Source organism: Herpailurus yagouaroundi, unplaced genomic scaffold (assembly GCF_014898765.1).
Source record: "Herpailurus yagouaroundi ecotype Mexico unplaced genomic scaffold, PumYag 29, whole genome shotgun sequence".
NCBI classification, from domain to species: domain Eukaryota; kingdom Metazoa; phylum Chordata; class Mammalia; order Carnivora; family Felidae; genus Herpailurus; species Herpailurus yagouaroundi.
Window position 1 is genome coordinate 122,508,473 of NW_024412377.1, and position 25,666 is coordinate 122,534,138.

General features: G+C 55.6%; 1 protein-coding gene across 3 annotated transcripts; it reads left to right on the forward strand.

Moving 5' to 3' along the window:
• PCDH1 (protocadherin 1) lies at positions 1-23,673 on the forward strand. 3 transcript variants are annotated; one of them, XM_040454312.1, is made up of 6 exons: positions 2-188; positions 8,436-9,298; positions 12,571-14,766; positions 19,972-20,191; positions 21,172-21,210; positions 22,428-22,539. In XM_040454312.1, exons 1-5 carry the CDS (start codon positions 149-151, stop codon positions 21,195-21,197), a joined length of 3,345 nt encoding a protein of 1,114 aa, XP_040310246.1. In that variant the 5' UTR covers positions 2-148; the 3' UTR covers positions 21,198-21,210; positions 22,428-22,539. The 3 variants fall into 3 exon arrangements, with proteins under 3 accessions (XP_040310254.1, XP_040310246.1, XP_040310235.1); XM_040454320.1 differs by lacking the exons at positions 21,172-21,210; positions 22,428-22,539 and adding an exon at positions 18,274-18,447 and having other exon boundaries at positions 1-188; positions 19,972-20,082; XM_040454301.1 differs by lacking the exon at positions 21,172-21,210 and having other exon boundaries at positions 3-188; positions 22,428-23,673.
• Positions 23,674-25,666: the final 1,993 nt, after the last annotated feature.

The window sequence follows — 25,666 nt, forward strand, 5'->3', positions numbered from 1 at the left end:
GCCTCACACACTCGGGGAGCGGGAGCGCGGCGCGGACACGAAGCCGCCGGGGCTGCTGTGCCCAGAGCCAGCCGGAGCCGGAACCTGAACCGCAGCGCCAGCCCGAGCCGTGCCGAGCCGCAGCCCGGGCCGGGGCCGGTGGCGGCTCATGGACAGCAGGGCCGGCGGCCGGCGGTGCCCCGAGGCGGGTAAGGATCCGGTGGCGGTGGAGGCAGCGGCGGCTCCCGGCCAGGAGCGGCCATAGCCGGCGGGAGCTGAGGGAGGGGCGCTCAGCGGAGCGAGGCCACGGGGGCCCAGGCTGTGCTCAGCGCGCTGGGGCTGAGGTGGGGGCGGCTGAGAGCTTGGGCTGGGGGTTACGGCCGGGGCACCCTGGCCTCCAAAGTCCGCGGCGAGGAGCGGAGCGAGGAGAGGGGGTGCTGAACCGGACCTTTGCCTCGGCGTCCCGCACCCCTGCGCGTTTGGACCCGCGGGGAATAAGGCGACTCTAGGAGCGCGCCGAACCGAGGTGGTTGGGGGAAGCGCGCAGCCCCCCGTTTGAGGGGGGGGGGCTCCCCGAGGACCAAGCAAGCAAGGACCCTAATACACAACGCACACACACACTTGTTGGGCGACCAGCTCGGATCACTTAGGTGCTTCAGGCTCCCCGCGGGCAACCAGAGGGCCAGACCACGGACATATGTACACGCATACATACATCCGTACATATATGCACACAGACATACCTCCCGCACACCAGCGCCCACTGGGGCACCGTCACTAGCACATAATCCGCTTCAGCGTCTGCACGCTCAGCAGCACGGACACACAACCCTTGGCCACAACAGAGCGACAGAACATAACCGGGTGTGACATTCGGCGACATGGACACACAAACACAATCCCGTGCCCTCATGTACGAGTGTCACAGCCACAGTTCGCCAAACGAACACTCAAAACCTAGCCTCTCACATACATATTCCTTTAAGGAACACACCCTACCATAAAATATGTTACGCACTCCTTGGCCAGAACATAGATAACACAACACAGGTCTCGCTTGCCCCCCTCAACTGCACCCACATAAACACACAAGCGTAGTGTCTCAGCACACGCCTTGACGGCACACACCCTAACACAGAAAGTAGAACCTACAGCGGCGCCTCAGGGACACAAACACTGAATCTACTGCTTCACACATCTTAACACTGGGTGTCACACACACCTTACACCAACAGTGTCACATTACACCTGCAGCCCATACACACAAATACACACTCAGTCCCTCTCCCTCCGAGGCCGGATTCCGTCCTGGGAAGCCGCTGGGCGGTCCGGCGAGCCCCCAGCGCCCCTTCATCTTAATCACGACATTGTTATTGTAAATATCAGCACAGCGGGAACCCTGGGGGCTGGCTGGACCGGCTTCCCTGCCTGCGTCTCCCCCACCCCCACTCCGCGGCCAGCCCTGGCCGGGTATTCCCGGAACAGGCTGGACTGGCAGGCCGCGCCACCCCGGCTCCCTTGGGCTTCAGGGCCCCAGGTCCCTTTGCAGAGGGTGCAAGCCTGCGGCGGTATTTGCGACCCTCCTCGGGCCTTTTAGCTGCGTTCTGCGAGCCACCTGGGTCCCCAGCACACCTGGGTCCCGCACACCTGTGTCCCTCTCACACCTGGACGCCCCCTCCGCCGGGTGCCGGCTACAGGCCAGAGTCGTGTGCGCGGGCCAGGCCCTGCGGCCCGAAGGGAGATCGCTGCACGCGCTGGAACAAAATTGGTAGGCGAGACGGACTCAGCTACCCTCGGGAGCCAGACTTCTGGCCTCAGTTTCCCCAGCAGTGATTGACGACTGTTTCTTCTAGCTGGAAGTATTCGGTGAGGCGTTGAGGTCTGTGAGGATTGAGTGTGGGGCAAAGACCCCTTTCTGCTAGCCTGGAGAGGGAGGGTCCTTTTCTGGAGAATGTCCCCACCCGGCTTGGCTCGCCACGCTTTGTGATTCCGGCGCCGGCTCGCTCCCCGCCCCCTCCCGGCGCCCGCTGCTCGGCTCCCGCCGGCGCCCGCTTGCAGGGGACCCTAGGCAGAGGGCCGAGACGCGGAGGAGGAAGGATTCCCCGCGGCGGCCGCTGGGGCCGGGGGCGCAAGGGGCCCGCTAGCCGAGGCACATTCTCACCGCTCCCCCCTCCCCCACCTCGCCTTGAGCTCCCGGAGGCCCTGCGTCGCTGGGATGGGGGTGGGGCCGCCTGAGTCCGAGGATGGTGGAGGAACAGCCGTTCCCCACCACACCACACGACTGCGTCCTCTGGGAGGAGATGCCCACGCTCTGGGTGTGTGCGGGGAGCGCCCGCTGACCACGGAGGTGTAGACAGGAGGCTGCCCCGGCGATGGAGTCCAGGACACCTTGCCGGAAGACGCTGGGGGCCTTCCATTACCTGCTCTGGGCCAACCTCCCGTAGCTGCCAGGAAAGAGGTCGCCCCGAAGGTGTTTGTGACAGCCTAGAGGTGGGGGCTAGTTTCTTGACGTAGAGGTCTAGGAGGATTGAAATCTGTAATTACAAGTAGCCCAGGGCGTGGGGTGGAATGGGGGAGAGGGATGAGAAGGGCCTCCAGGGATGGCCTAGGGGTAGTGTAGTAGAGGAGCAGATCTGGTTGCAGTTCTAGCAGCGTGTTTCCCCTCTCCTCCGACCCAATTCAGTAAGTGACTTCATCTGGAAGAGGGTGTCTTGCTGGTCTGGTATCTTCCTAGCAGAGGGGCTGATGCTGCTGTGGCTACTCGGTCAGGGGATCTGGGCTAGATAGAAATAGTGAGCTTACTGCTGGGAGGAGAGGGGTGGAAGCACCAGGAGAAGGCCTGCGGGGGCGGGGGCGGGGGCAGGGGTGGGGGTGGGGGTGGGGGGTCGGGAGGGGGATGGGGAGGAGATGGAGAAGGCTCTTCTGATATGGGGTGAGGGCTACCCCTACCTTGAGCAAGGATAGCTGGTGCTGCAGAGTGAGATTCTTTCAACGATGTATTGAGCACCTGCTATCCACCAGGGCCCATGGTGGGTGGTGAGGATGCAATACAGTGGTAAGATACACACCAACCTTGTCTTCATAGGTCTGCTCAACTGGCAGGGGATGGGTGCATTTATTTACTGAACCAGTGAGCACCTACTGTGTGCCTGATGCTGGAAATAAAATGCTATATGTATGTATATATATCTGTCCTTTACAACGTAATAGACCTCAGTGCCACAGATCTCATTTAATTCTCCCAGATACCTTCCAAGGGGCAGAATTTATTATTTCCATTCCACAATATGGAAGTAGGTTCAGAAAGGTGAAGTCACCTGGCCAAGGTCATATAGCTAGGAAGTAAGTGGTGGAGCAAGGGTTTGAGCCCGACAATCTGACTCAAGAATGCAGGTGCCTGGAAGCCCTGCAGAGGCTAATAGAGGGTTGTGAAAGAGAAGGGAGAGGAGCTGAGGGCTGTGCACTTGTTCACTGTGGGAAGTCTCTGAACAGCTCCACCCCACACAGCCCTGCTTGTTTACCCTACTCTCCCAGAGGTTGGCTTTGTCCTTTGTGGTTTTTGTTTGTTTGTTGTTGGTGTTTTTTTTTTTTTTTTTTGCCCCCGGTGGTAGTGGCTGTTGTGTAACAGTGCAGGGGTAAGAAGGGTGGGGGTCAGAGTCAGCTGCCTCTAAGTGTTTTAGCATTCATCAGAAAGTGGACCATGGTCCCTGAGGTGGACTGAAACTGAAGGTTCCAGGTGAACTCTCACTGCGATTCTCCTCCCTCCCCAGATGTTGACACAGATGGCGTTTTCCTTGGCCTTCCCTGGACTCTGCCCCCTCATACCTTATTGCACTCCTCAGGCCTGAGAAGAATGAATCACTGTGTATGCTGCAACTCTGCTTCTCAGGGTGCCTATGTCACTGGGCAGAGGTGGGGACACCCTTGCCAGGAAGGCAGCCAGTGCCTGGGCAAGGGCAGATAAGATGCTAATCACTTCAAAAGCTGCCGCGTGGGACTAATGACTCCCAATAACCAACCACCTGAGCAAAGTTCAGGGATGATGGGGGCCAGGGTTAGGGCTGCCTCACTGCTGGTCCTGGTTCCTCTGACTCCTCCATCCCTAGAATGGCATGCGCCCTATGGTCGGGGGCGGGGGAGGGGGGAGGCCTGGGAGGCTTGGGGTTCAGTCCTTGAACCCCAAGCCCTCTCTTTCTTTCCTTTCCAGGCAAGTTGGTAGCCCGGAGTGGGGAGAGGGAGGGAGGGAGGAGATGCTACATAGCAAACACATTCTAGCCTCTGTGATCTTTGTTGATTTTCTTGGGGGGGGGGGGGCCCCCGACTCTGGGCCGTGAAGAGACATTCTTATTTCCCACGTCCTGACTCTTCACTTACTACTTTTGTGACCTGAGACAGTTCCTTATTCTTTCTGAGCCTCAATTTTATCATCTGTACCATGGGGAGCTGGGTAATAATAAAGTACCCGTTTCAGAGGGTGGGGAGGATTAGATGAGATAATGTATGCAAATGGAGTAAAATCTCAGGGAGTGTTAACTGGGATGATAATGATAGTGATGACAGTGATGATGATGGTAAAGGCGACTGTAGAATTTGCACTTCTTTCTTAACTCCAGGGACCTAGTGTTTCCTGATATTGTATCCTGCTGTCTGGGGTTGGGTGTTCTCTAGGTCCCTCCCCCTAGAATCAGAATTCCTGGGGTGGGGGCATCATTTTAAAGCAACTTTCCAGGCACTTCATGGGCCTTAAAGCTTCTTCAACTCTGGCCCTCACTGTGTGTAGCCACACCCCCAAACCTATGTTCCCCTAAATTCCTACTTCCTAAAAACACCTTCCCTATACCTTCCTGGCCTTGGATATTCCTCTGTGGTTCTCTTTCCAACTCAGAAGTTGTACACCACAGTCCTTTCCTGACTCTTCTGCTGGATGGAGGTAAGGGATCTCCTAAGGGTGACAGTGTGAATGAGTGAGAGAGAAAAAAATGTGTGTGTGTGTGGCGGGGTAGGGGGTGGTTACTGTGTGTGCTGCCTGGGAGGCCTGAGGGGTTAGAACTGTGTATTGTGACCCTGAGAGGGGGAAGGAAGGGCTTAGCCTGTAGCTATTGGAGCCGCTACAAATCAAAATCACCCTGACTCTGTCAGACCACAGACCTCTGAATTTATAGCCAAAATGTGTGAGCATTCATTTTTTTCTTGGAAAAATATGCACCATGGTTTCATAAAATTCATAAAGGGGGCTATGATCTAAAAAGGTTAAGAATCCCTGTTCTGAAGAGAGTGAGTGGAGGCAAGTAGTCACTGCCTTATTTCTCCTCTGTGTCAGGTTTAGGGTAATTCCCATATAACCCCACCCTCCCAAGATTTATGCATAGAATTGGTGTGCAAGAGGATTCCATCGTGTGTGTGTGTGTGTGTGTGTGTGTGTGTGTGTGTGTGTGCTGTTCCCCTCCCACCCCCATGGTGGGACAGAGGCTCAGGTACCCAGCAGGGAATGAGGTTCTTTGGTGAGAGTCCATTGGAGGTGTGATTGGGTTGGAGCTTGAAAGTAAGATGAGCCTTGTGCTAGGTCCATGCAGGTAGAGGGGAAGTGATGGGAGGATGGTTCCACATGGGGCACTAGATACATTCCTCCTTCCTTTACAGAGATTAAGATTGCAACTCAGAACAAGCACACACACTAATCTGATAGCAGCCTCACACACTCTGAGCACCTTACTGTCAAGGAGTGACGGTGGGAGCTGGTGTGGTTCGGGAAGGCTATGTGAAGGAAGTCAAGTGTTTGACTTGTGTAGGGAATCTGCGTTCAGTGAACATTTGCTAAGAGTCTACTGTGGACCTAAACAGAGAGGGATTAAATTTGACCCCGGTAGGTTCTCAATGGAGTAAGGGAATTGGGTAAGGAAATAAGCAGTAACCACCCAGAAAGTGCCAGGATAAGCTAAGCCTGGGAGCTAAAATAGTCACTCTAGACCTCTTTCTGAGTGCCTGCTGTGTCCTGGGTCCAGAGCAGCGTCCTGAGGATGTAGGAGCAAACAAAGCAGAGCCTCTCCTGCTGTATGTTCAGTCTTGTAGGAAAGACATTTGACAAATTACTTCCCAAACAGTCACATAACTACAATTGTAGGTGCTTTGAGGGAGCATTTGTTGACTATTTACTGTGTGCTAGGCATTTAGCCCACAAAATTTCAAACTCCCTAGACAATAGGTAGTATTATTCCCATTTTACAGATAAGGAAACTGAAGCTCTAAATCATTTCCTCCTGCTCAGCAGCCAGGAAATGGGCAGTTAGGGTTCACCTCAGACTGTCTGATGTCTTCTCCATCCCGCAGCCTTACATATGCCAAATGATTACAACCAAACAAGATTGACAAATAGTCATTGAGGTAGAACTGTTGTGAGCTCCACGGTAGCAGACTGAGTCTATCTTGTATGCTGTTGTGTCCCAGTGCCTGGGACAGAGCCTGGCATGTTGTAAGTCACAATAAACATTTGTTGAATGCATGGTGCCCATCATTGTGAAGGTGCGTGGGTTGGGGCAGGGAGATGAATGTAGGGAGCCTGGCCCTACCTTCAGGAAGTTTGGCGTTTGCCTGGAGAGCCAGAGAACGCAGGAATAGGTGCACAGTACTGGGGTTGAACAACACAGGCAGGAGGGCGGTGTCCCAGAGAGCTCAGTGATTCATTGCCACAGGATTGGAGCAGACAATAATGGCTGTGAGTTGGAGAAAGGAGAGGTCACCATGGGCTGGAGAGGCCTGGGAAGGCTTCTTGGGGGACCAGAGTCTGCCTTTGGTGGATAGGTGCCATCTAAGACAAGGCTGGGTAGGATTTCCAGGTGGGAGGCAGGTACTTCAGGTGCAAATGGGGAGGTGGGAAAAGGAGAGTGATCCTGAGCCCTCTGCAGGAAATGCTTGACTTTGGATTTATTAATAGAGGGGCTGGCCATGGCCATGGCCTCCTAGAGGAAGAAGGGGTCAAGACTGGGACAGTAGTAGGTCTGGCTGGGGTCTGCAAATGCATAGCCTCAAAGCTGGAAGAGATGGGCAGAAGTGAGTTATTGGGGTGATGGGAGTGCCGCTTGTGGTTGGCTGTGACACACAGGGGCTCCAATTGGAAGGACCTGGGGGCTGGCATGGAGAAGCATGTCTGAGATGCGACTGGACCAGTTAAGGGGGGGAGGGGCAAGGTATGAAATAGGAGCCAGATGTCTGTGAGGAGAGGGGTCAAATAGGAGCCAGATGTTTACTGAGAGACTCTACATAGGGCCTGGAGGGGAGTGGTCAGGGAGAGGCTGGTGGTGTGGTTGGCAGTTCTGTCCCAGTTAGACCTGCTGGGCTCGCAGTTGCTAAAGACAGGCCAGGGCAGCTCCCGATGCCACTTCCAGGGCCAGTCAGCCCTGACCACAGTCCTGACCCCAGTGTTAACCTCTACACTGTTCTTCCACACACCTGTCAGTGTCTAGTCTGCCCGCAGTGGAAGTAGGGGAGGGAGGGAGGAGCTGGAGTCCTGGGAACTGGCCAGCGCAGCGTGTGTCTGAGGGGAGGTGGGTGGCTAACTCCTTCTCTTCAGCTCCAGCTATCTCCAAGCCTTGATAGGTGCCTAGTTTCAGCTGGTCCCCCCATGTGGGTGAAAGCATTGGGCACTGTAGGTGATTATTGTCAGAAATGAGTCATTTGAGGGTGCCTCGGTGGCTCAGTCAGTTGAGTGTCCGACTCTGGCTCAGGTCATGATCTCACGGTTTGTGGGATCGAGCCTGGAGTGGGGCTTTGCTGACAGTGTGGAGCCTGCTTCGGATTCCGTGTCTCCCCCTCTGCCCCTACCCTGCTTGTGCGCGCTCTCTCTCTCTCTCTCTCTCTCTCAGTAAGTAAATAAACATTAAAAAAAAAAAAAAGGCATTTGACATGTCACACCTCATACACATATATTGACTGGCATTTCAGAAGGGAGAGAAATGAGAGGTCCTTCCCACTCTCTCCAGCCATCCTGAGTGGCCCTCCTTGTGGGGTCCGGGGAATGTAAGGGGTGCCTGTGTCTCTTTCCTACCATGTATGTGGGGGGTTGCTTAAGGCCTTCCCCTTCCACTTGCTGTCTCTCTGTATCTCAGTATCAGGGTAATTACCATGGGTGACTAAGGCAGGATGCTGGTGAGAAGGAGGTGTTGGGCAAAGCACAGAATAGAGAGCAGGGAGGAGGGAGTGTCAGGAGGGTCAGGGCGTTCCATGGGCGGGAGCTGCTCTAGACTTGTTCCAGGCCCCTTACCTGCTCCTCCAGCTGGGGCAGACACTGCTGCTACACCCAGCTGTGGGTGAAACTCAGGGTTCCGGGTTTTGGAATCAGGATTCTGGGCTGGAGCTGAGCTCTCCTCATGGGTTAGTGTATAGGTGGCAGAGGGAGAGTCAGGGGCTGGCTTGGGTTCCTCCTCCCAGCTGACCTCCTGTTTTGCCTCTTCCCCTTGCAGCCCTCCTGATTCTAGAGCCTGCCAGGATGGGGCCCCTGAGGCCTAGCCCAGGCCCTGGGCGGCAACAGTTGCTGCTGCCTCCCTTGTTACTGACACTGCTGCTTCTGCTGGCCGCATCCCCAGGCCATGCCACTCGGGTGGTGTACAAGGTGCTGGAGGAACAGCCACCCAACACCCTCATTGGGAGCCTCGCAGCTGACTACGGTTTTCCAGATATGGGCCACCTGTACAAACTAGAGGTAGGCGCCCCGTACCTGCGGGTGGATGGCAAGACGGGAGACATCTTCACCACGGAGACCTCTATCGACCGCGAGGGGCTCCGTGAATGCCAGAACCAGCTCCCCGGTGAGCCCTGCATCCTGGAGTTTGAGGTGTCTATTACAGACCTCGTGCAGAATGGCAGTCCCCGGCTGTTAGAGGGCCAGATAGAGGTACAGGACATCAATGACAACACGCCCAACTTCGCCTCGCCAGTCATCACGTTACCCATCCCTGAGAACACCAACATCGGCTCACTCTTCCCCATCCCGGTGGCTTCTGACCGTGATGCTGGCCCCAACGGTGTGGCGTCCTATGAGCTGCAGGCCGGGCCCGAGGCCCAGGAGCTATTTGGGCTTCAGGTGGCAGAGGACCAGGAGGGGAAGCAGCCACAGCTCATCGTGATGGGCAACCTGGACCGGGAGCGCTGGGATTCCTATGACCTCACCATCAAGGTGCAGGATGGTGGCAGCCCCCCACGTGCCAGCAGTGCCCTGCTTCGAGTCACTGTGCTTGACACCAATGACAACGCCCCCAAGTTCGAGCGGCCCTCCTATGAGGCTGAGCTGTCTGAGAACAGCCCCATAGGCCACTCAGTCATCCAGGTGAGAGGCCCCTCCATCTAACTGTTAGGGTTCCCACCTTTAGAAATGGGAGCCCAACCCAGCCTGATGAATGTTCCCTTTACTTAAGGGGAAACTGCCAGGGTACTGTGGTAAGAGCTTTTTTCCCCAGTCCCAGTGAGATCTTCCTATAAGCCCCACCCTACCCCAGAAGGTGATATGGTTTTCCTCTATCAAGCTACTTAGAGTGACATAGCATAGCACAGATAGCATATGAACAGCAATCCCCGCCCCCCCCCCCACTCATTCCCAAGGCCGACTCAAGTTGGAGAAACCTCTGAGAAGTGAAATCTCCTCCCAAGTCAAATGATATTCTCCTCCTCAGCTGAGTGAGCAAAGTTGGAACAAGAACAGTCTCTCCAGAGATGAGAATATCTTCCCAACCAATGGCCCTTTAGCCACATGAGATTCTCCTGAAACTAGAGGACAGAGCCTTACTTTGCCTCTCCCTGACAGTCGAATGAGATTATTTTAGCCAAGTGAGTCCTCACAGTTCTAGAAAACTGCAGTCAGATGTCTGTCTGTACACCAGCTTCCTTCCCTGGTACAGGGTGCTCTTGAGTATGGGATGCTTGGTACAATGGAGGGTCGGTTGCTTCTACTGAAGTTCTCAGCACCCTTCTCCATGGGAACTGCCCCAGGGGCTTGGGCAGCTTGGTGGAGCCAGGGCCTGGGAGGGAGCAAAGAAAGCGTCCCTGCAGACAGGTGGGCGTATCTCCTGCTGTCATCTCAGCCCTGGCCTCCTGCCAGCCCCAGCTCCTTTCTCCTTCCCCCTGGGCTGAAGCTGTCTGTCTTTGAAGTGAGGGAGCTGAGGAGGGCACAGCCTGCCCTGTATACCGTTACCATCCTGGGAAACCCTTCATTCTGTATCCTTAAACTGAAGCAGGGCATGGGAAGGAGTTCAGTCCTGTCCTTTTTTTTTAAGAGGCTGGTGGACTTGAACGTGTAGAAGAGAGACTGAGGAAGAATAGGGAGACAGACCATCAGAGATGGTGAATAATAACAGCCTGGGTGCCAGGCAGTGTTCTGAACACACTATGTGTATTATGTCATTTAATCCTTACAGTACAAGGTAAGCATTATCCCCATTTCACTGATGGGAAACTGAGCCCATAGAGATTTGGAAACTCACCTGATCTCACCCAGCTGATGTGTTCACATCCCACCCTGACCCCATCCAGCAGTCTGGCTTCAAAGCCTATGCATGTAACAGCTTACATCCCCTTCCAGTGGGCTGAAGCAAGAGAGCAGGGCAGAGATGGGGCTAGAGGAAGGGCAGAAAAGAGAGGATGAGAAAGGACAAGCAATGGGAAAGAGGCAGGAAGAACTCAAAAAGGCGGGGAGGGAAACAGAGACAGGAGTGAAGAGTCATCCAGACAAAGGGAGGTAAGATGGCAAGACGGGTAGATAAGAAGCAGGGTGACCAGTCTGGAGACAGGGAGAGGTGGAAATCATAATGAAAAGGTAGGGGACAGATAGACCGGGGACAGGGCGGTTGGTGAGAAGAAACAGGTTGGCTCTCACAGGGGTTAGCAAATACCAGGTTGCTAGGAAGCCCTGCCCAGGTGTCTCCACTGTTGAAAGAGTCCTGGTTCCCAGCCAGAAGGAGAGGAGACTAGCCGTGGTTTGAGGGCCCACCAGATGTGGTGTCTAGCACTGTGTTAGCACAAATTTTCTGAGATGGACAGGTGGATGGACAAAAAGAGGGATGAATGTTGGGGTGTGTGGGTGGCTCAGTCGGTTAAGCATTTGACTCTTGAATTCGGCTCAGGTCATAATCCCAGAGTCATGGGGTTGAGCCCTGCGTTGGACTTTGCATTGGGCATGGAGCCTGCTTACATCTCTCTCTCCCTCTCTCTCTCTCTCTCTCTCTCTCTCTCTCTCTCTCTGTCTCTCTCTCTTTTTCTCTTTCTCTTCTTCTGTCCCTCTCCCCAGTTCATGCTCTCTCTCTCTCTAAAACAAAGCAAAACAAAACAAAAAAGAGGGATAGATGCTATTTAGGGAGCTCTTGCCACGTGCCAGGCAGTGTTAGGCAGTTTTAGAAGTATTATCTCACTTAATTCTCACCACAACCCCGTGAGATAGGTTCTATTATCATCCCCATTTTATACATTTTGTAGACTGAGGCTTGAGGAGGTTGAGTAATTGGCCCAAGGTCACATAGTTAGTTGGAAAGTGATGGAGCTGGGATTTGAACCCAGGACTCGTCCACTGTGCTTCTCAGAGACTCTGCCAAGTTATACCTGTCTGTTTATCCCCAGCACCCACATCCTACTGACATCACGTTCTGTCTGGCTGTGACGTAATTCGAACCCTCTGTTTCTCCCTGACCAGTGGTACCTCATAGCCATTCCCACCGGGTTCCTGTTGCCCCATCACCACCCATATTTGTAGAGTTGGGCCGAGTATGCGTCGGCATTGGCGTGGGAGGGCGTGCCCACTGCAAAGGGACAGACAGTTCATTGTTTGGTGCTGGGATCCCAGCCCACTGCCAGCAAGCTCTGTGGCCTGCACCAACCCCTCCCTGTTGGCCGCAGCTCGGCCGCCCAGATTCCTCAAGTTGGTGCCTAGCCAGGGCCAGGCAGGAGGGAAGAAGCTGCTGAAACAGGTTTCCCCGGTTTGAGAGAGCAGTGGCCTGGCAGGCTCATTCTGACCCATATCCCCACCTGGCTCCTTTCAAAAGAAATCCCCTCACCTGTGGCCTCCAGGTGGGGCATGTGGGGCTCTACTCGTGTGCAAATACACAAGCGCACAAACACGTACCTTCTCACACAACAATAACCCCAGTCTTGTAACACATGTGTGTGCATGCGTGCATGTTATACACATATGTCATGCATACATGCCATTTCCACTACTCACACCTTTCCAGCTCTCCAGAAGGGTTGAAGGCCAGTTTAACTGGCTGGAAGGGCTGCCCCAGTTGCTAGCTGGATCCTCATCCCCATATTTGGGCACACTGGAACAGGAATGGTAAGCAGAGTTGAATTATGCCCCATCCCATCTCTACTGGTTGCTTGTAGCGCTGCTGAGGATTTGCAGGCTGCATCTGTGCTCCTCCGGGAAATAGATCAGTGATACCTGCCACAATGTCAGGGTTGGGAAAAGGGCAGTATAGGTGCTGCTTTTGGAAATGGTGCCATGTTCAATGAATTATATCTGCTGTGCTCATTGGAAAGGCAGCACACGTGTCCCTGACTTTGCTATCCCCAGACTAACTCATTCCTGTTTTCCTCTTCTCCCCTGCCCTGAAGGTGAAAGCCAATGACTCGGACCAAGGTGCCAATGCGGAGATTGACTACACCTTCCACCAGGCGCCTGAAGTGGTGAGGCGTCTTCTGCGACTGGACAGGAACACTGGACTTATTACTGTGCAGGGCCCCGTGGATCGTGAAGATGTAAGTACCCTGCGCTTCTCAGTGCTCGCCAAGGACCGAGGCACCAACCCCAAGAGTGCCCGCGCCCAAGTGGTGGTGACTGTGAAGGACATGAACGACAATGCCCCCACCATTGAGATCCGGGGCATAGGGTTGGTGACCCATCAAGACGGGATGGCGAACATCTCAGAAGATGTGGCAGAGGAGACAGCTGTAGCCCTGGTACAGGTATCTGACCGAGATGAGGGAGAGAATGCAGCTGTCACCTGTGTGGTGGCAGGTGATGTGCCCTTCCAGCTACGCCAGGCCAGTGAGACGGGAAGTGACAGCAAAAAGAAGTACTTCCTGCAGACCACCACCCCACTCGACTACGAGAAGGTCAAAGACTACACCATAGAGATTGTGGCCGTGGACTCTGGCAACCCCCCACTCTCTAGTACCAACTCCCTCAAGGTACAGGTGGTAGATGTCAATGACAATGCACCTGTCTTCACCCAGAGCGTCACTGAGGTTGCCTTCCCAGAAAACAACAAGCCAGGTGAAGTGGTCACCGAAGTCACTGCCAGTGATGCTGACTCGGGCTCTAATGCTGAGCTGGTTTACTCTCTGGAGCCTGAGCCAGCCGCCAAGGGCCTCTTCACCATCTCACCTGAGACTGGAGAGATCCGGGTGAAGACATCCCTTGATCGGGAACAGCGGGACAGTTATGAGTTAAAGGTGGTGGCAGCCGACCGGGGCAGCCCCAGCCTGCAGGGCACAGCCACCGTCCTCGTCAACGTGCTGGACTGCAATGACAATGACCCCAAGTTTATGCTGAGCGGCTACAACTTCTCAGTGATGGAGAACATGCCGGCACTGAGTCCAGTGGGCATGGTGACCGTCATTGATGGGGATAAGGGGGAGAATGCCCGGGTACAGCTCACGGTGGAGCAGGACAATGGTGACTTTGTTATTCAGAATGGCACGGGCACGATTCTCTCCAGCCTGAGCTTTGATCGGGAACAGCAAAGCACCTATACATTCCAGCTGAAGGCGGTGGATGGCGGTGTCCCACCTCGCTCAGCTTATGTTGGTGTCACCATCAACGTGCTGGATGAGAATGACAATGCGCCTTTTATCACGGCCCCTTCCAACACCTCCCACCGGCTGTTGACCCCCCAGACCCGTCTTGGTGAGACGGTCAGCCAGGTGACAGCTGAGGACATTGACTCTGGTGTCAATGCTGAGTTGACCTATAGCATTGCTGGTGGCAACCCTTACGGACTCTTCCAGATCGGGTCACATTCAGGTGCCATCACCCTCGAGAAGGAGATTGAGCGGCGCCACCACGGGCTGCACCGCCTAGTGGTAAAGGTCAGTGACCGTGGCAAGCCCCCACGCTATGGCACAGCCTTGGTCCACCTTTATGTCAACGAGACCCTGGCCAACCGCACCCTGCTAGAGACCCTGCTGGGCCACAGCCTGGACACGCCACTGGACATCGACATTGCTGGGGATCCGGAATACGAGCGCTCCAAGCAGCGTGGCAACATCCTCTTTGGTGTGGTGGCTGGTGTTGTGGCTGTGGCCTTGCTCATTGCCCTGGCAGTGCTCGTGCGCTACTGCCGGCAGCGGGAAGCCAAGAGTGGCTACCAGGCCGGTAAGAAGGAGACCAAGGACCTGTATGCCCCCAAGCCCAGCAGCAAAGCCTCCAAGGGAAACAAAAGCAAGGGCAAGAAGAGCAAGTCCCCAAAGCCTGTGAAGCCAGTGGAAGATGAGGACGAGGCTGGGCTGCAGAAATCGCTCAAGTTCAACCTGATGAGCGACGCCCCTGGGGACAGCCCCCGCATCCACCTGCCCCTCAACTATCCACCCGGCAGCCCTGACCTGGGCCGCCACTACCGCTCTAACTCCCCACTGCCTTCCATCCAGCTGCAGCCCCAGTCACCCTCGGCCTCCAAGAAGCACCAGGTGGTGCAGGACCTGCCACCCGCAAACACATTCGTGGGCACAGGTGACACCACGTCCACAGGCTCTGAGCAGTACTCCGACTACAGCTACCGCACCAACCCCCCCAAATACCCCAGCAAGCAGGTAGGCCAGCCCTTGCGGCTCAGCACACCCCGGCCCCTACCCCACCCCTATCATGGGGCCATCTGGACTGAGGTATGGGAGTGACAGAGCAGGTGTATCAGACCTGTGTGCTCACCAGCCCGTAGGGGCCGACCCGAGCCAGTGGTGGGAGGTGGGACCAAAGATCTGGGGATGCTGGGGCCTTGGTGATGACACTGCTGCCTCACCCAGGCTCAGAGCATTAGGCTTAGTGAAAATTGAGGGAGGGTGTGCTCTGTGGCATCCTCCTCCTTGCCCCCGCCCCACTGGGAGAAGCCTGTGATTGTCAAATCCCGAGACACTAGACCCCACCTGGTCTAGCTGGTGGGGGCTGATGGGTGGGTGAGCAGAGGGGTTTGAAGGCAGAAGATGTGGGAGGGAAGTGAAGAAGTCTATTCCAAACCTGGGTCTCTAGCTGAGACCCGCCACTGGTGCTTCTCTAGAAGGGAAACAGGGAGACCAGGGGTCCTAGGGGGTAACTGATAGGGACTCTGTCAGGGAAGGGGGCCTCCCTATTTGTGCCTCTAGGTGTGCTGTGTCAGCCTCCTCCCCACCCCAGGCTCCTGTGGCTGGGCCCCAGCTCCCCTTCCCCAGACCCAAACGCTTACCTCTGACAATAAAGTTCTCTATTTTTGGAGTTTTGGTTTCTTATTTTCCGGGAACTGAGAGAAGGAGTGAGAGAGACTGGAAACAGCCCTTTGTCCTTAGGTTTCCACCCAATTTCCCCATCCCTTCTCTTTGCCCCTTCCCACTTCCTAGACCTGTGTTCAGCCCCAACCCTATCTTAATTTACTGTCATCCCATCTACCCCCACATCTGACAGCATGTCCCCTCATCCCATGTTTGTGAAGCCTTCTCCCTAGAATGACGTCCTGCGCCAAGAAAGGGCAGCTGCACCCAAGTGAAATGCACCCAAGTCCCGCCCTTTGTCCATTGGCTGAGACTTGACCCTTCCAATCTGCTCACATTGAGCAGTCCCTGACAGAGCTCAGGCCAGAGCACTGGGTGAGGGAGGAGTACAGCGAGGAGTACTGCCCGCCCTTGATTATACCAGCCACCTTCCCCCAGGGCACGGTCTCCCCAAGTCCCTTTCCCAGCTGTTTCATCCCAACAGCACTCAATTCCCAACAATTACTGGGCCCTGCCCTGCATGTCCTCACCATGATCGCCAGCCTGGGCTACTGGGAGGGAGGGCCCAGGGAGACGGGAGGGAATCCTGAGGTTCTTTGGATTTGGCCTGCTCTGTATCCCCACTCTTAGGGTGCTCCCTTCTGACTGAGGCTGAGGTATCCTAATCCTACCCCTCCTCACTTCCCTTCCTTCAGCTCCTTGCTCTGGCCACCCCTGGGCTGCTGGCTCTCACTCACTCTCTCTCTCTCCATCTCTCACTTCTTGCTCTCCTGGGTCTGCCCTGTCTCTGGCTGTGCCCAAGGGGGACAGGGGCTAAAGCCTGGGTGAGGGGCCTCAGGTCCTGGGAGAGTCTCTGAGGCCAGAGGCAATGCATCTCCATGGTGACTGAAGAGCCTTGAGACACTCCCAGGAGGTTCAAGGCGCCAGCTCTCTACCCTGATTCTGTCCACAAACTCCCCAATGCCCTGGGCATACCCCCAAAGTAAAAACTCCTGGGGGCTTTGGAGGAGTGGGGCATGGGCAAGTGAAATCTAGTTTCATGTCATTTCACCTGGACAAATAAGCATCTCTAGGGGGACCTCCAGCAACTCCTGACCAACCATTCTTTCTCTTTTGTTCCCATGCTTGCTGCTGCCAGGTGCATCTTTCTCTTTTCCCTTTAGCTTCTTCATCTCTTTTTATTTCCCAACAGCTGAGGGATTATCCCTTACTCAGCTGCAACCCGACACATCCACGGAGCCACATTGCACATCTCCCAACATTCAGACACAACCAAACCACAACACCATGGTTGCCACTGAAACACCTAGGCCAAGTTTCTACTGTGTGGTCAGCGTAGTACTAGACCCTGAAGGGAAATGGTCGTATTTGTATGACACATGCAAGGCGAAAGATGAGGCAACTGAGAATCTTAAATGTCGAGTGGGACATAGTAAAGCTTTTTCCAAGTTGTCCCACTATAACTTCTGCAACTAGATGCTTCCATTTTTTTTTTTTTTTTTTTACCTTATACTAGGTACAATGTACCCTACTCAGCACTTTATGTGAATTAGCTCATTCAGTGCTCATAAGTCTTTGTGACATAAGTCATTATGATGCTCATTTTCCAGAAGTGAAAACTAGTTAGCGATGGAGTCAGAATTCAAACGGAAAGCATCAGGAAATCTGACTTCCAGAGTCTGCTCTTTTCCATAATACTATACAGAAGGGGTCCTGTGATTAAGTTAGCTTGGGGAGTAAGAGATGCACTATCACATTAACCTATTAAAGGCTCTGCCAATCCTGTGAGAATTGGGGGGAGCCTGTTACACTTTGTATAACTCTGGGTTTTCCCAATTTATTTGACCATAGTGCCCCCTCCCTTTCTTTGAGGAACGCAGTATAACACCTGCAGAGGACATGGGAGTGGGCTCCTGGAAGGAAAATGTCAAACTTGAGCCAGCTCTTCAGTGATGAGCAGGAGCTGGGCAGGAGGTTCAACCAAGGGAACCAGCTCCTGAGGCAGCAGTGAGCATGGCCAACTTGGGGACAGGGAGAGGGCAGGAAGCGGAATATTCTGGTTGGCATGAAGGCTATAGAAGAGAGCTGAGAGAGGAGATGGGAAGAACTGTAGGTTGTAGGTGACACACATGCCATGCCAGAAGTTCCTGAACAGGAAATGGGAGCCCCTGAAAAAGCTCATGAGTTTTGGATGAACTGAGTTTTAGAAAGTCCAGTGGAACGTATGGTGGATATAAAGGGGGTAAAGGTGAAGGTACAAGACTGAAACTCTAAGGTCTGGACTAAAATGGTGGCAGTGGGGACAATGAATGGATGGATTTGGCTAAACTTAGAGAGAAACAACCTGTAGGGCTCACAGGATGACTGGATATAGGGTTGGGAGGGGGAATGAGTAGGACACCTACCAGGATTCCCAGGTAAACATTTTCCTTCTGTGTCTGGGTGATGGGACAGTGATGAAGTTGCTGCCCATGCATAAGCTGGTGAAAGAAAAAGAAGAATTTGGTTTCAGATTTGTTGAATCTGAAGGACCAGTAGGGATGGCCAATAGGAAATACCCAGCAAATGTCTCGAACTTCAGGACTGGAGTCAGAGAGATTTGGGATCTAGGCTTTTTAAGATTTGATAGTGATAAGAATTACAGGGAATGTTTAGGGTTGAGTATGATCCAACCCTTCATTTTACAGAAAAAAAAAAATCCAAGGCAAAAGAGACCAAGGGGCATGCCTAGTAGGCAAGTCTGAAGCTTTGGATTACCAAATGTAGTAGGTTCTTTGGGGAGGGAGAGTTACTGGCTGTCATCTTGGAGAAAACTGGAAGGAGAAGCACCTGACAACCAGATGTCCCTGTGCCTCACAGACCCCCTCCTGGAGACTGTTCACTTCAACACCAGGTGGACGATGCTCCTTTACAACATCCCAGCCCCAAATGTCCAGGTCCATTTTGGGGACCTCGTCTGTCATCACCCAGACCATTCGGTGTTTTGGATAACAACACGGATCCCAAGAAGGGTTGCCTATTCCTGAAGACGAGGTGGGAGCCAAGATGGGAAGGTAGTTCTGGGCTGCCTTCCCAAAAGCTTCAGGGCTCCTTGTCCTGACAGCTCCCGTCACCACCCCAACTGCCTTGGATGGGATGGAGATTGTTATGGTATCAGGAGGGTGGGTCTGCAAACTCAGGACCCCTTCCTCTGGCCTTGTTGATAAGTTCCTATTGAGGGCTTTAGAATAAAGACAAAGCACCAGCGAAGTCTTAGAGGATTGGAGGGAGCCTGGAGACTCAGCCCCAGGAGAGCCCTGGCCTGAGCTACTCCCACCCCTAGCTTCCAGGGACCCTGGGTCTACACCCTCCACAACTCCTGACTTCTGGTTGGCAGGAAAATCAGTGGCAGTCCCAGGTGGGTGTTTGGGTGACTGGTTGGTGGTGCCAAGTGCCAAGCTGAGGTTGCCAGGTTCCTGGGATGATCATTAACCTGTGGCAGGCAGACAGGGCTGCCTGGAGCCGCCTGTCACGGTTCCACTGCCCCAATCCCCACCCCCAGTCCAAGCTTCTAAGTCCTGGCTCCACCAAGCCACAACCCCTCCCAGAAGCTCCTTCCTATTTCCTAGAAGGAGAATCCATTTGAGGCCCACCTTCCTAATTCCTGATGGATGCCAGGCCCATCCCCCTATGCCCAGGTCCTCCTGGGCCCTACCCTCTACAGTTAATACTGTTTTCCTGATCTGGAGGATGGAGGAGTTTCCATTGTTCTGCTTCCCCACCCCCAAGGGGCCCTGGTTTGTTATCAGGCTCCCCTTCCTTCTTCCCTCCCACCTTTTTCCATTCCCAGGCCTCTGTAGAGGGGGATGAAGTGGGGACAAGGGGCTTGAGTGGGAGGGGACGCAGGAGGGAGTCCTGAGGCAGCCGGCAGCAACACACAGCAGGGGTAGGAACAGAGGATCAGAAAGACCTTGCGATCTCATTTGGATGGAGGCAATGGGAAGTTACAGAGCAATGAGACAGGTGAGGAGCTGAAGTTCGGGGATGCTATTTGGAAATTAGGGAACCGTTCTGGTATCGGTGAGCTGTTTTGGAACAAAGAGTTCATACTGCTTTAAGGAAGCTGTTCTAGAAATCGGAAGCTTGCTCGTGTTTGAAGGCTATGCTGGAATTAGGGGAGTTGGCTGGTATTGTGCTATTCTGGTGTGGGCTGTTCTAGAATTAACGGCTGTGGCAATACTGGGAAGCTGTGCGGCGGTGAGTGGTTGTACTGGATTAGGCTTACTGTGGTAGCCTGGGGGCTCTAACAACACCGGGGCCTATGCTGTGTTGGGACTTTCAGTGTGGCCTTGGCTATCCTGGGAGCTGTCCTAGAATTAAGGGGAAGTCCTCGACTGGCATCTGTGCTTTCTTGGGGGCTCTGCTGTTGCTGGGGGGGCTGGGCCTCCTCGCGGGTGCTGCTAAGGCCTGGGGGACCGGAAGCTCTGGGGCAGGCCTGGCAGGGGCTGGGGTTCGCGGTGGTGGTGGGCCCCCTGGGGCCAGCCCACCTGCCAGCAGTGACACTCCTTGTCCCCGCAGTTACCTCACCGCCGCGTCACATTCTCCGCCACCAGTCAGGCCCAGGAGCTGCAGGACCCGTCCCAGCACAGTTACTATGACAGTGGCCTGGAGGAGTCTGAGACGCCGTCCAGCAAGTCGTCCTCAGGACCCCGGCTCGGCCCCCTGGCCCTGCCCGAGGACCACTACGAGCGCACGACGCCCGATGGCAGCATAGGAGAGATGGAGCACCCTGAGAACGGTGAGGAGCATCAGCACGGTCAGGGCGCCCCGGGAGTGGGCAGGAGCTGAGAATGGTGACCGGAGTTTAAACATACCTTCCATTTATTGAGCTCCTGCTGTGTGTTCAGCAGTAATCGCGGTGCTGAGTGCTTTCTGCCATATACCCATTTAATCTTCACAACTTCTCTCTGATCTGAGAACTTTATTGTTCTCTTTATAATGGAGTAACGGTGAGCTCAGAGAGGTTGAGTCACTTGCCCAAAGTAATACGCAGGAAGTGACAGAGCTGGGAGGGATTCAAACCCAGGCTTCTCTGACTCCTAAGACCTTGCATTCAGTACCACATTATACTGACTTCCTGGGAACAGGGACCAGGAGAATGGTGGCCAGAGGGCTCAGGTGGTGGTGAGGGAATCTTGGGGGAACCTCGAGGTAATGAGGTCCTTTAATGGGGTCAGAGGGCCTTGAGAAAGGGGAGGGGACCCTGGATGCTATGAGGAGCTCAGAAAAGGGTATGATGATCCCCTGAAAGGAGGAGCCGGAGAGGGTTTAGCTGACGAAAGGGAGCGGGGAGGTGTGGGGAGGGGAAAGGCTCGTCTGGGAGGGGTTTGAAGGGTGATGGCAGAAGGGATGTCTGGGCCAGAGCAGAGGTCAGTGTGGGGATAGATGGTGGGTGTGCTGTCAAAATGTGTGTGTCTGTGTAGTGCGTATTGCATGTGTGTGTGTCTGAAGGCATCCATGGTAGCTTGTGGAGGGGGAGACTGAATAAGCTTCCCCTTAGGACTGAAAGACTCTCCACCTTATCGCTGTCTTTGGGTCTTGCCCCCTCCCTCCGTCCAAACTACCCCCCCAAAAACGATGAAAAGTTCCACTCCCCAGCTCTCAGGAACAGGGCACTTGTCTGACAGCCCAGGCCCTAGGTCTCAGAGGGCCCTCCACCCCACTATGCCCCTCCATGCTCTATCTCATGCCCATCTCGTCCTTTTTGTGCCCGCGCAGAGCCGGCTGGCCGGAGCAGGCCCTGAGGCGGAGTGCCAGGTATGTGGGAGCTGCTCTGGGGTCTGGGGTCTGTGGGACTTGGCCCAGCACCCAGCTCCGCCCACCCAGTGCCCATGCTCTGCTCTGTGCCAAGTTGGGTCTCCCAACTCTGCCCTGAGCTGAAGAGCCTTGGTGCTTTGAGGGTTAACAACAGAGCTGTCCCCTCCTCACCTTGCACTGGCAGGAGGCCAAGCCAGGGTGGGTGGTACCAAGGGAGCCCCTGCCCCAGGCAGTGCTGCTCAGTCATGTCCCTGAGGGAGGGTCACCGCCTGGTACCGTCCCTGAGCAAGGGCGGGACAGGGGCAACTGTGACAGGAAGTGCTCATGGCCCAGCCGTTCCCATGGAGACCCCCGCTGCCCAGCAACCACACCGGCTACTGATGTCAGGCGGCCAACTCCTGTTCCCGTGGGTGTTCTGGGCAGGGAGCCGGAGCTAGGCCAGGGGTGGTGGTTGGCATAGGGGGCTGGAGTGAGGTGGGGAGGGGTTGCATGAGTGTGCTTGTGAGTACCTGGGTGTGTGCTTCTATGTGAACTGTCCACACAGAAGCTCATCCCCTCTCCCTGGCTTTAAAGAAGGGCCTTGCTATGCTGGGGAAGGGTGGGGTTCCAGGACAGCTGGGAGCATGGTGAGTTTGAGGGGGTTCAGAAGGTATGTGCCCACCTTCGTCTGAGGATTCAGATGCCCAGTGTAGATCTGTGTGTCCATGCCTATCTGAGGATAGGGGTGTGTGTGTGTGTGTGTGTGTGTGTGTGTGTGTGTGTGTGTGTGTTTGTGTGTGTGTGAGAGAGAGACAGACAGACAGACAGAGATATTGTGCCTTTAAATGAGGATGGGGGTTTCACACTCCTAAGGGTAGATTTGCTCGTTTAAGCCGGTCTGGAGATAGATGATGGGGTGTGTAGATGGGTTCTGTGTTTATGCACCTGTCTGAGGGCAGATTTGGTGGGCGTGTTGATAGGAGAGCTGGGGGGTGGCTGAGGATGGAGGAACGCATCTATTTAAGGATAGATTGTATGAGAAAGAGAGAGAGAAGAGCATGCGGTGGATGGTAGGAGGGTGTGTGTCTATTTGCAGGTGTGTGTACCTGTGAACTCAGTGGGCAAAGAGGGCGCACACCCTGTTCTGAGGCAGGGTGTGGGCACCTGTGGGAAGCCACGGAGTGGAGCTTTGTGAGGTTTCTTTGCCTGAAGACTGTCCTCCCCACTGTCTCCTGCAGACCTGCGCCCTTTGCCTGATGTTGCCATGACAGGCACATGTACCCAGGAGTGCAGCGAGTTTGGCCACTCCGACACGTGCTGGATGCCTGGCCAGTCGTCTCCCAGCCGCCGGACCAAGAGCAGCGCCCTCAAACTCTCCACCTTCGTGCCTTACCAGGACCGAGGAGGGCAGGAGCCTGTGGGCGCCGGCAGCCCCAGCCCCCCGGAAGACCGGAACACCAAAACGGCCCCCGTGCGCCTCCTGCCCTCCTACAGTGCCTTCTCCCACAGTAGCCATGATTCCTGCAAGGACTCGGCCACCTTGGAGGAAATCCCCCTGACCCAGACCTCGGACTTCCCACCTGCAGCCACACCGGCATCTGCCCAGACAGCCAAGCGCGAGATCTACCTGTGAGCCCCCTTCTGGCCTGTGGCCATGCCCCTCCCCCAGCCACCGGCCAGCTCCCAGATGGGCCCATTCCAGGGCCCTGCTCCTGACCCCTCCAGCGTGGACTTCCTGGCCAGGGCCCTACGTGGGGGTGAGTACTGGCCTCATGACACGCAGGCCCTTCCCCCATGCAGGGTCCAGGTCCTTTCTCCTCACTTCATCCCCCAGCCCCTGGGAGCCCTTCTTCCCCTTTATGGGGCTCCCCCCAGCTGGTGCCCAAGAGGGCTCCTCTACAATGTCTAGGCTCCCTTCTCTCAACTTCCAGGGAGCACCCCCTCACTTCGGGCAGATGGTGGAGTCAAGGGTGGGCAACACACTTTTAACTCATTGTTTCTCGCATGGCCGACTAGGGTGGAGACAGGATGTCCCCATTCCGGCCCTGCTTCAGGGCTGAACTGGGGAGCCCCTCTCCCTGGGAACTCCCAGAGGAAACTCTTGACCCCCAGGGGCTCCCTGAAGGGCTTTTGTTACCAAAGGTGGGGTGGGGATGGGGGTGGGAGTGGGGCGGAGGCCTTGTCTTCCTATACTGCTCCTGGGCTGGCCCACCTGCCTGCCACATGCCCATGCCTGATCCCATCTGGGCACCCCCCTTCCCTACTGGTCATGCAGTGTCTGTATATAAGGACCTTGGAATGATGTCCCCATTTCTGCCTGATTTGCAACTTTTCTTGTTGATGTTGTGTTGTCTTGGGGGACCCCTCGGAGGGGGGGGCTGCCCTGTGCCCCCTCCTCCCTGCCGCAGTGCCCCCCACCCCAGGCCTCTACTGTTCCATGTTGTAAATACCCCTGGGGCCGTAGTGGGATGGGGGTGCAGGCCAGGGAAACAGTGGGTGGGTGGGGGTGGGAATGGGGGTAACATTCGCCTATCAGCAGAGCTGGGCTTTTATTTAATTTTTTTTAAAAATACAAATCTCTATTTTTTTGGAACTGTTGCGCTGTGCCCTGGGGGGGGGATCCCTGCTCAGGCTGGCCCCCCCACATCCAGATGAGCATCACAGAGGGGCCCTGAGGCTGTGGGGGGCAGCTGGACAGGGGTGGGATGACTGTGCCTCTGGCCTGGTTGGGTGAGTTGGGAGCAGGAAGGTTTGCTCAAGGGGTGGCTGGTCGCTGCCCCCAGCAGGGGGAACCTGCACCCTGCCCCCTCCCTGCCCCCCAACCCCCAGCCCCTGCCATGACTGACCCGTCAGCCTGTAAAACCACCATTGCCTTGATCTCAGGGGGTGGGAAGGGCTGCCTCAGGGCACCCTGGGCTCCAGGCCCCCTTCTTCCAGTTGGGCTTCCCTTTGCCAGGGTCAGGGGTCCCATGGGGGAGGGGGTGGGGAGATTGGGGGGCAGAGAAGCCCAGTCAGCCATGATGAGGTGGGATTCCTTTCTGCACCTCAGGGGGCCAGGGTGTGAGGGGCATCCTGCAGAGCCCCCATCTCCCACTGTGGCCATCTCAAAGCCTCAGTCCCTCTCCCTTCCAGAAACCCCCACTGCCTTGGCCCATACCTCTCCAGCTCCCCAGGGGCCCAGGCTGGGAGGCTGGAGACTCAGGGTATGGCCTTTGCTTGACTTAGTCTAAGCTTGGGGGGCAGCCCAAGGGTGGGAGGGGGTGGTTACAGGCTGCTGGGTCGTCTGGTGCCTTTGGGAGCTGTGCTGCTGGGGTCTTGACTCCTGTAACCCCAGAGACCCCATCTCCACCTTAGAAAAGCCAGGGGCCTGAAGAATCACCCTATTCTCTGCTCCTTGCCCCTAACTTGGCTTGGGGTAACAGTGCTGGGAAGGAGAGCATTGTTAGGCTGGTGGCCTCAGCATACACAGCCCTTCTATTGAGGGAAGAGGGTAGAGTGGGCTGGGGTGGCAGCAACCAGGTCTGGGGGTTGGCCAAAGGCTCCTTTCCCTGGGGGAGGCCCAGAAGTGGGCTGGGGGCTTATTAAAGAGACAGCCCCCTTCCCCTGCACAAACAGGGCAGGTGCAATAGCGGTGGAGTTGGTAACATGAGGTGCCCAGCTGGTGGGGCAGTAGCCTCAAGGGCTGTCCTGGGTCCTGGAGGTCAGGATTCTGGCAAGAAGATTGTATGAGGCCCATTTGCTTGGTGGAGAGGGTGGTCCAGACAGGAGGCATTCCTGGAGTCAATGGACTCCCCTGGAAGCCCCTGGTGGCCTGGGCACCTTGCCCTGGTCTTGGAGACCCCTGAGCACTGAGTGGAAGGGCAGAGGAGCATTTTGCACAATGGAAAAGCCAGAAGGAAGGGGGTAGCCCAGATGGCTGGGAGGGCTGAGAAGCACAGAGGGGGAGCCCTTCCCACAGGCCAAGGCAGAGTCCTGGCCCCCTGGTTGGGGTCAGGGTGCTGAGTCTTTCACCACCTGGGCACTCGAGAGGTGAAACCAAAGGTGGGCAGGGGATGGGTGACAGCACTGGGGATCACCCCCATTGGTCCTAGGTCTGTGAAACCCTTCCCCAATGCCTTGTGTCGCGTACAGTTTTATGTACAAATAGGCGACATTTGGCCAGAGGAGACCCCCTCAAACCCAGCCTGACCCAGTCAGTGTCTTCCTAGAGGGGACCTAGTTGGTCCCCAACCCCCTACTTCAGAGCATGTCTCTTGGTAGGGGGAGGGTATATGGGACCTCTCCTGGGGTCCCTGAAGTGTGTCTCACATCCCTGGGGGAGGGTCTCTGGGGCATCTCTCACCTCTGGGGGCTCCCTAGGCCCTATCTCTCCCTTTGGGAGTCTCTGGAGGGACATGTATTCCCTCTGGGGACCATGGGAGTATGTCTCCCCCCTACCCAGGCTCTCTGGGGAGCCTGTTTTCCTCCCAGGGTTCCT

What these genes read in the sequence shown, in the direction of transcription:
- PCDH1 (XM_040454301.1), top strand. Translation starts at nt 149, where the DNA reads ATGGACAGCAGGGCCGGCGGCCGGCGGTGCCCCGAGGCGG. An exon ending in CCGGCGGTGCCCCGAGGCGG is followed by an intron (nt 189 to 8,435) that starts GTAAGGATCCGG and finishes TTCCCCTTGCAG; the next exon opens with CCCTCCTGATTCTAGAGCCT. An exon ending in CCAAATACCCCAGCAAGCAG is followed by an intron (nt 14,767 to 19,971) that starts GTAGGCCAGCCC and finishes TTGTCCCCGCAG; the next exon opens with TTACCTCACCGCCGCGTCAC.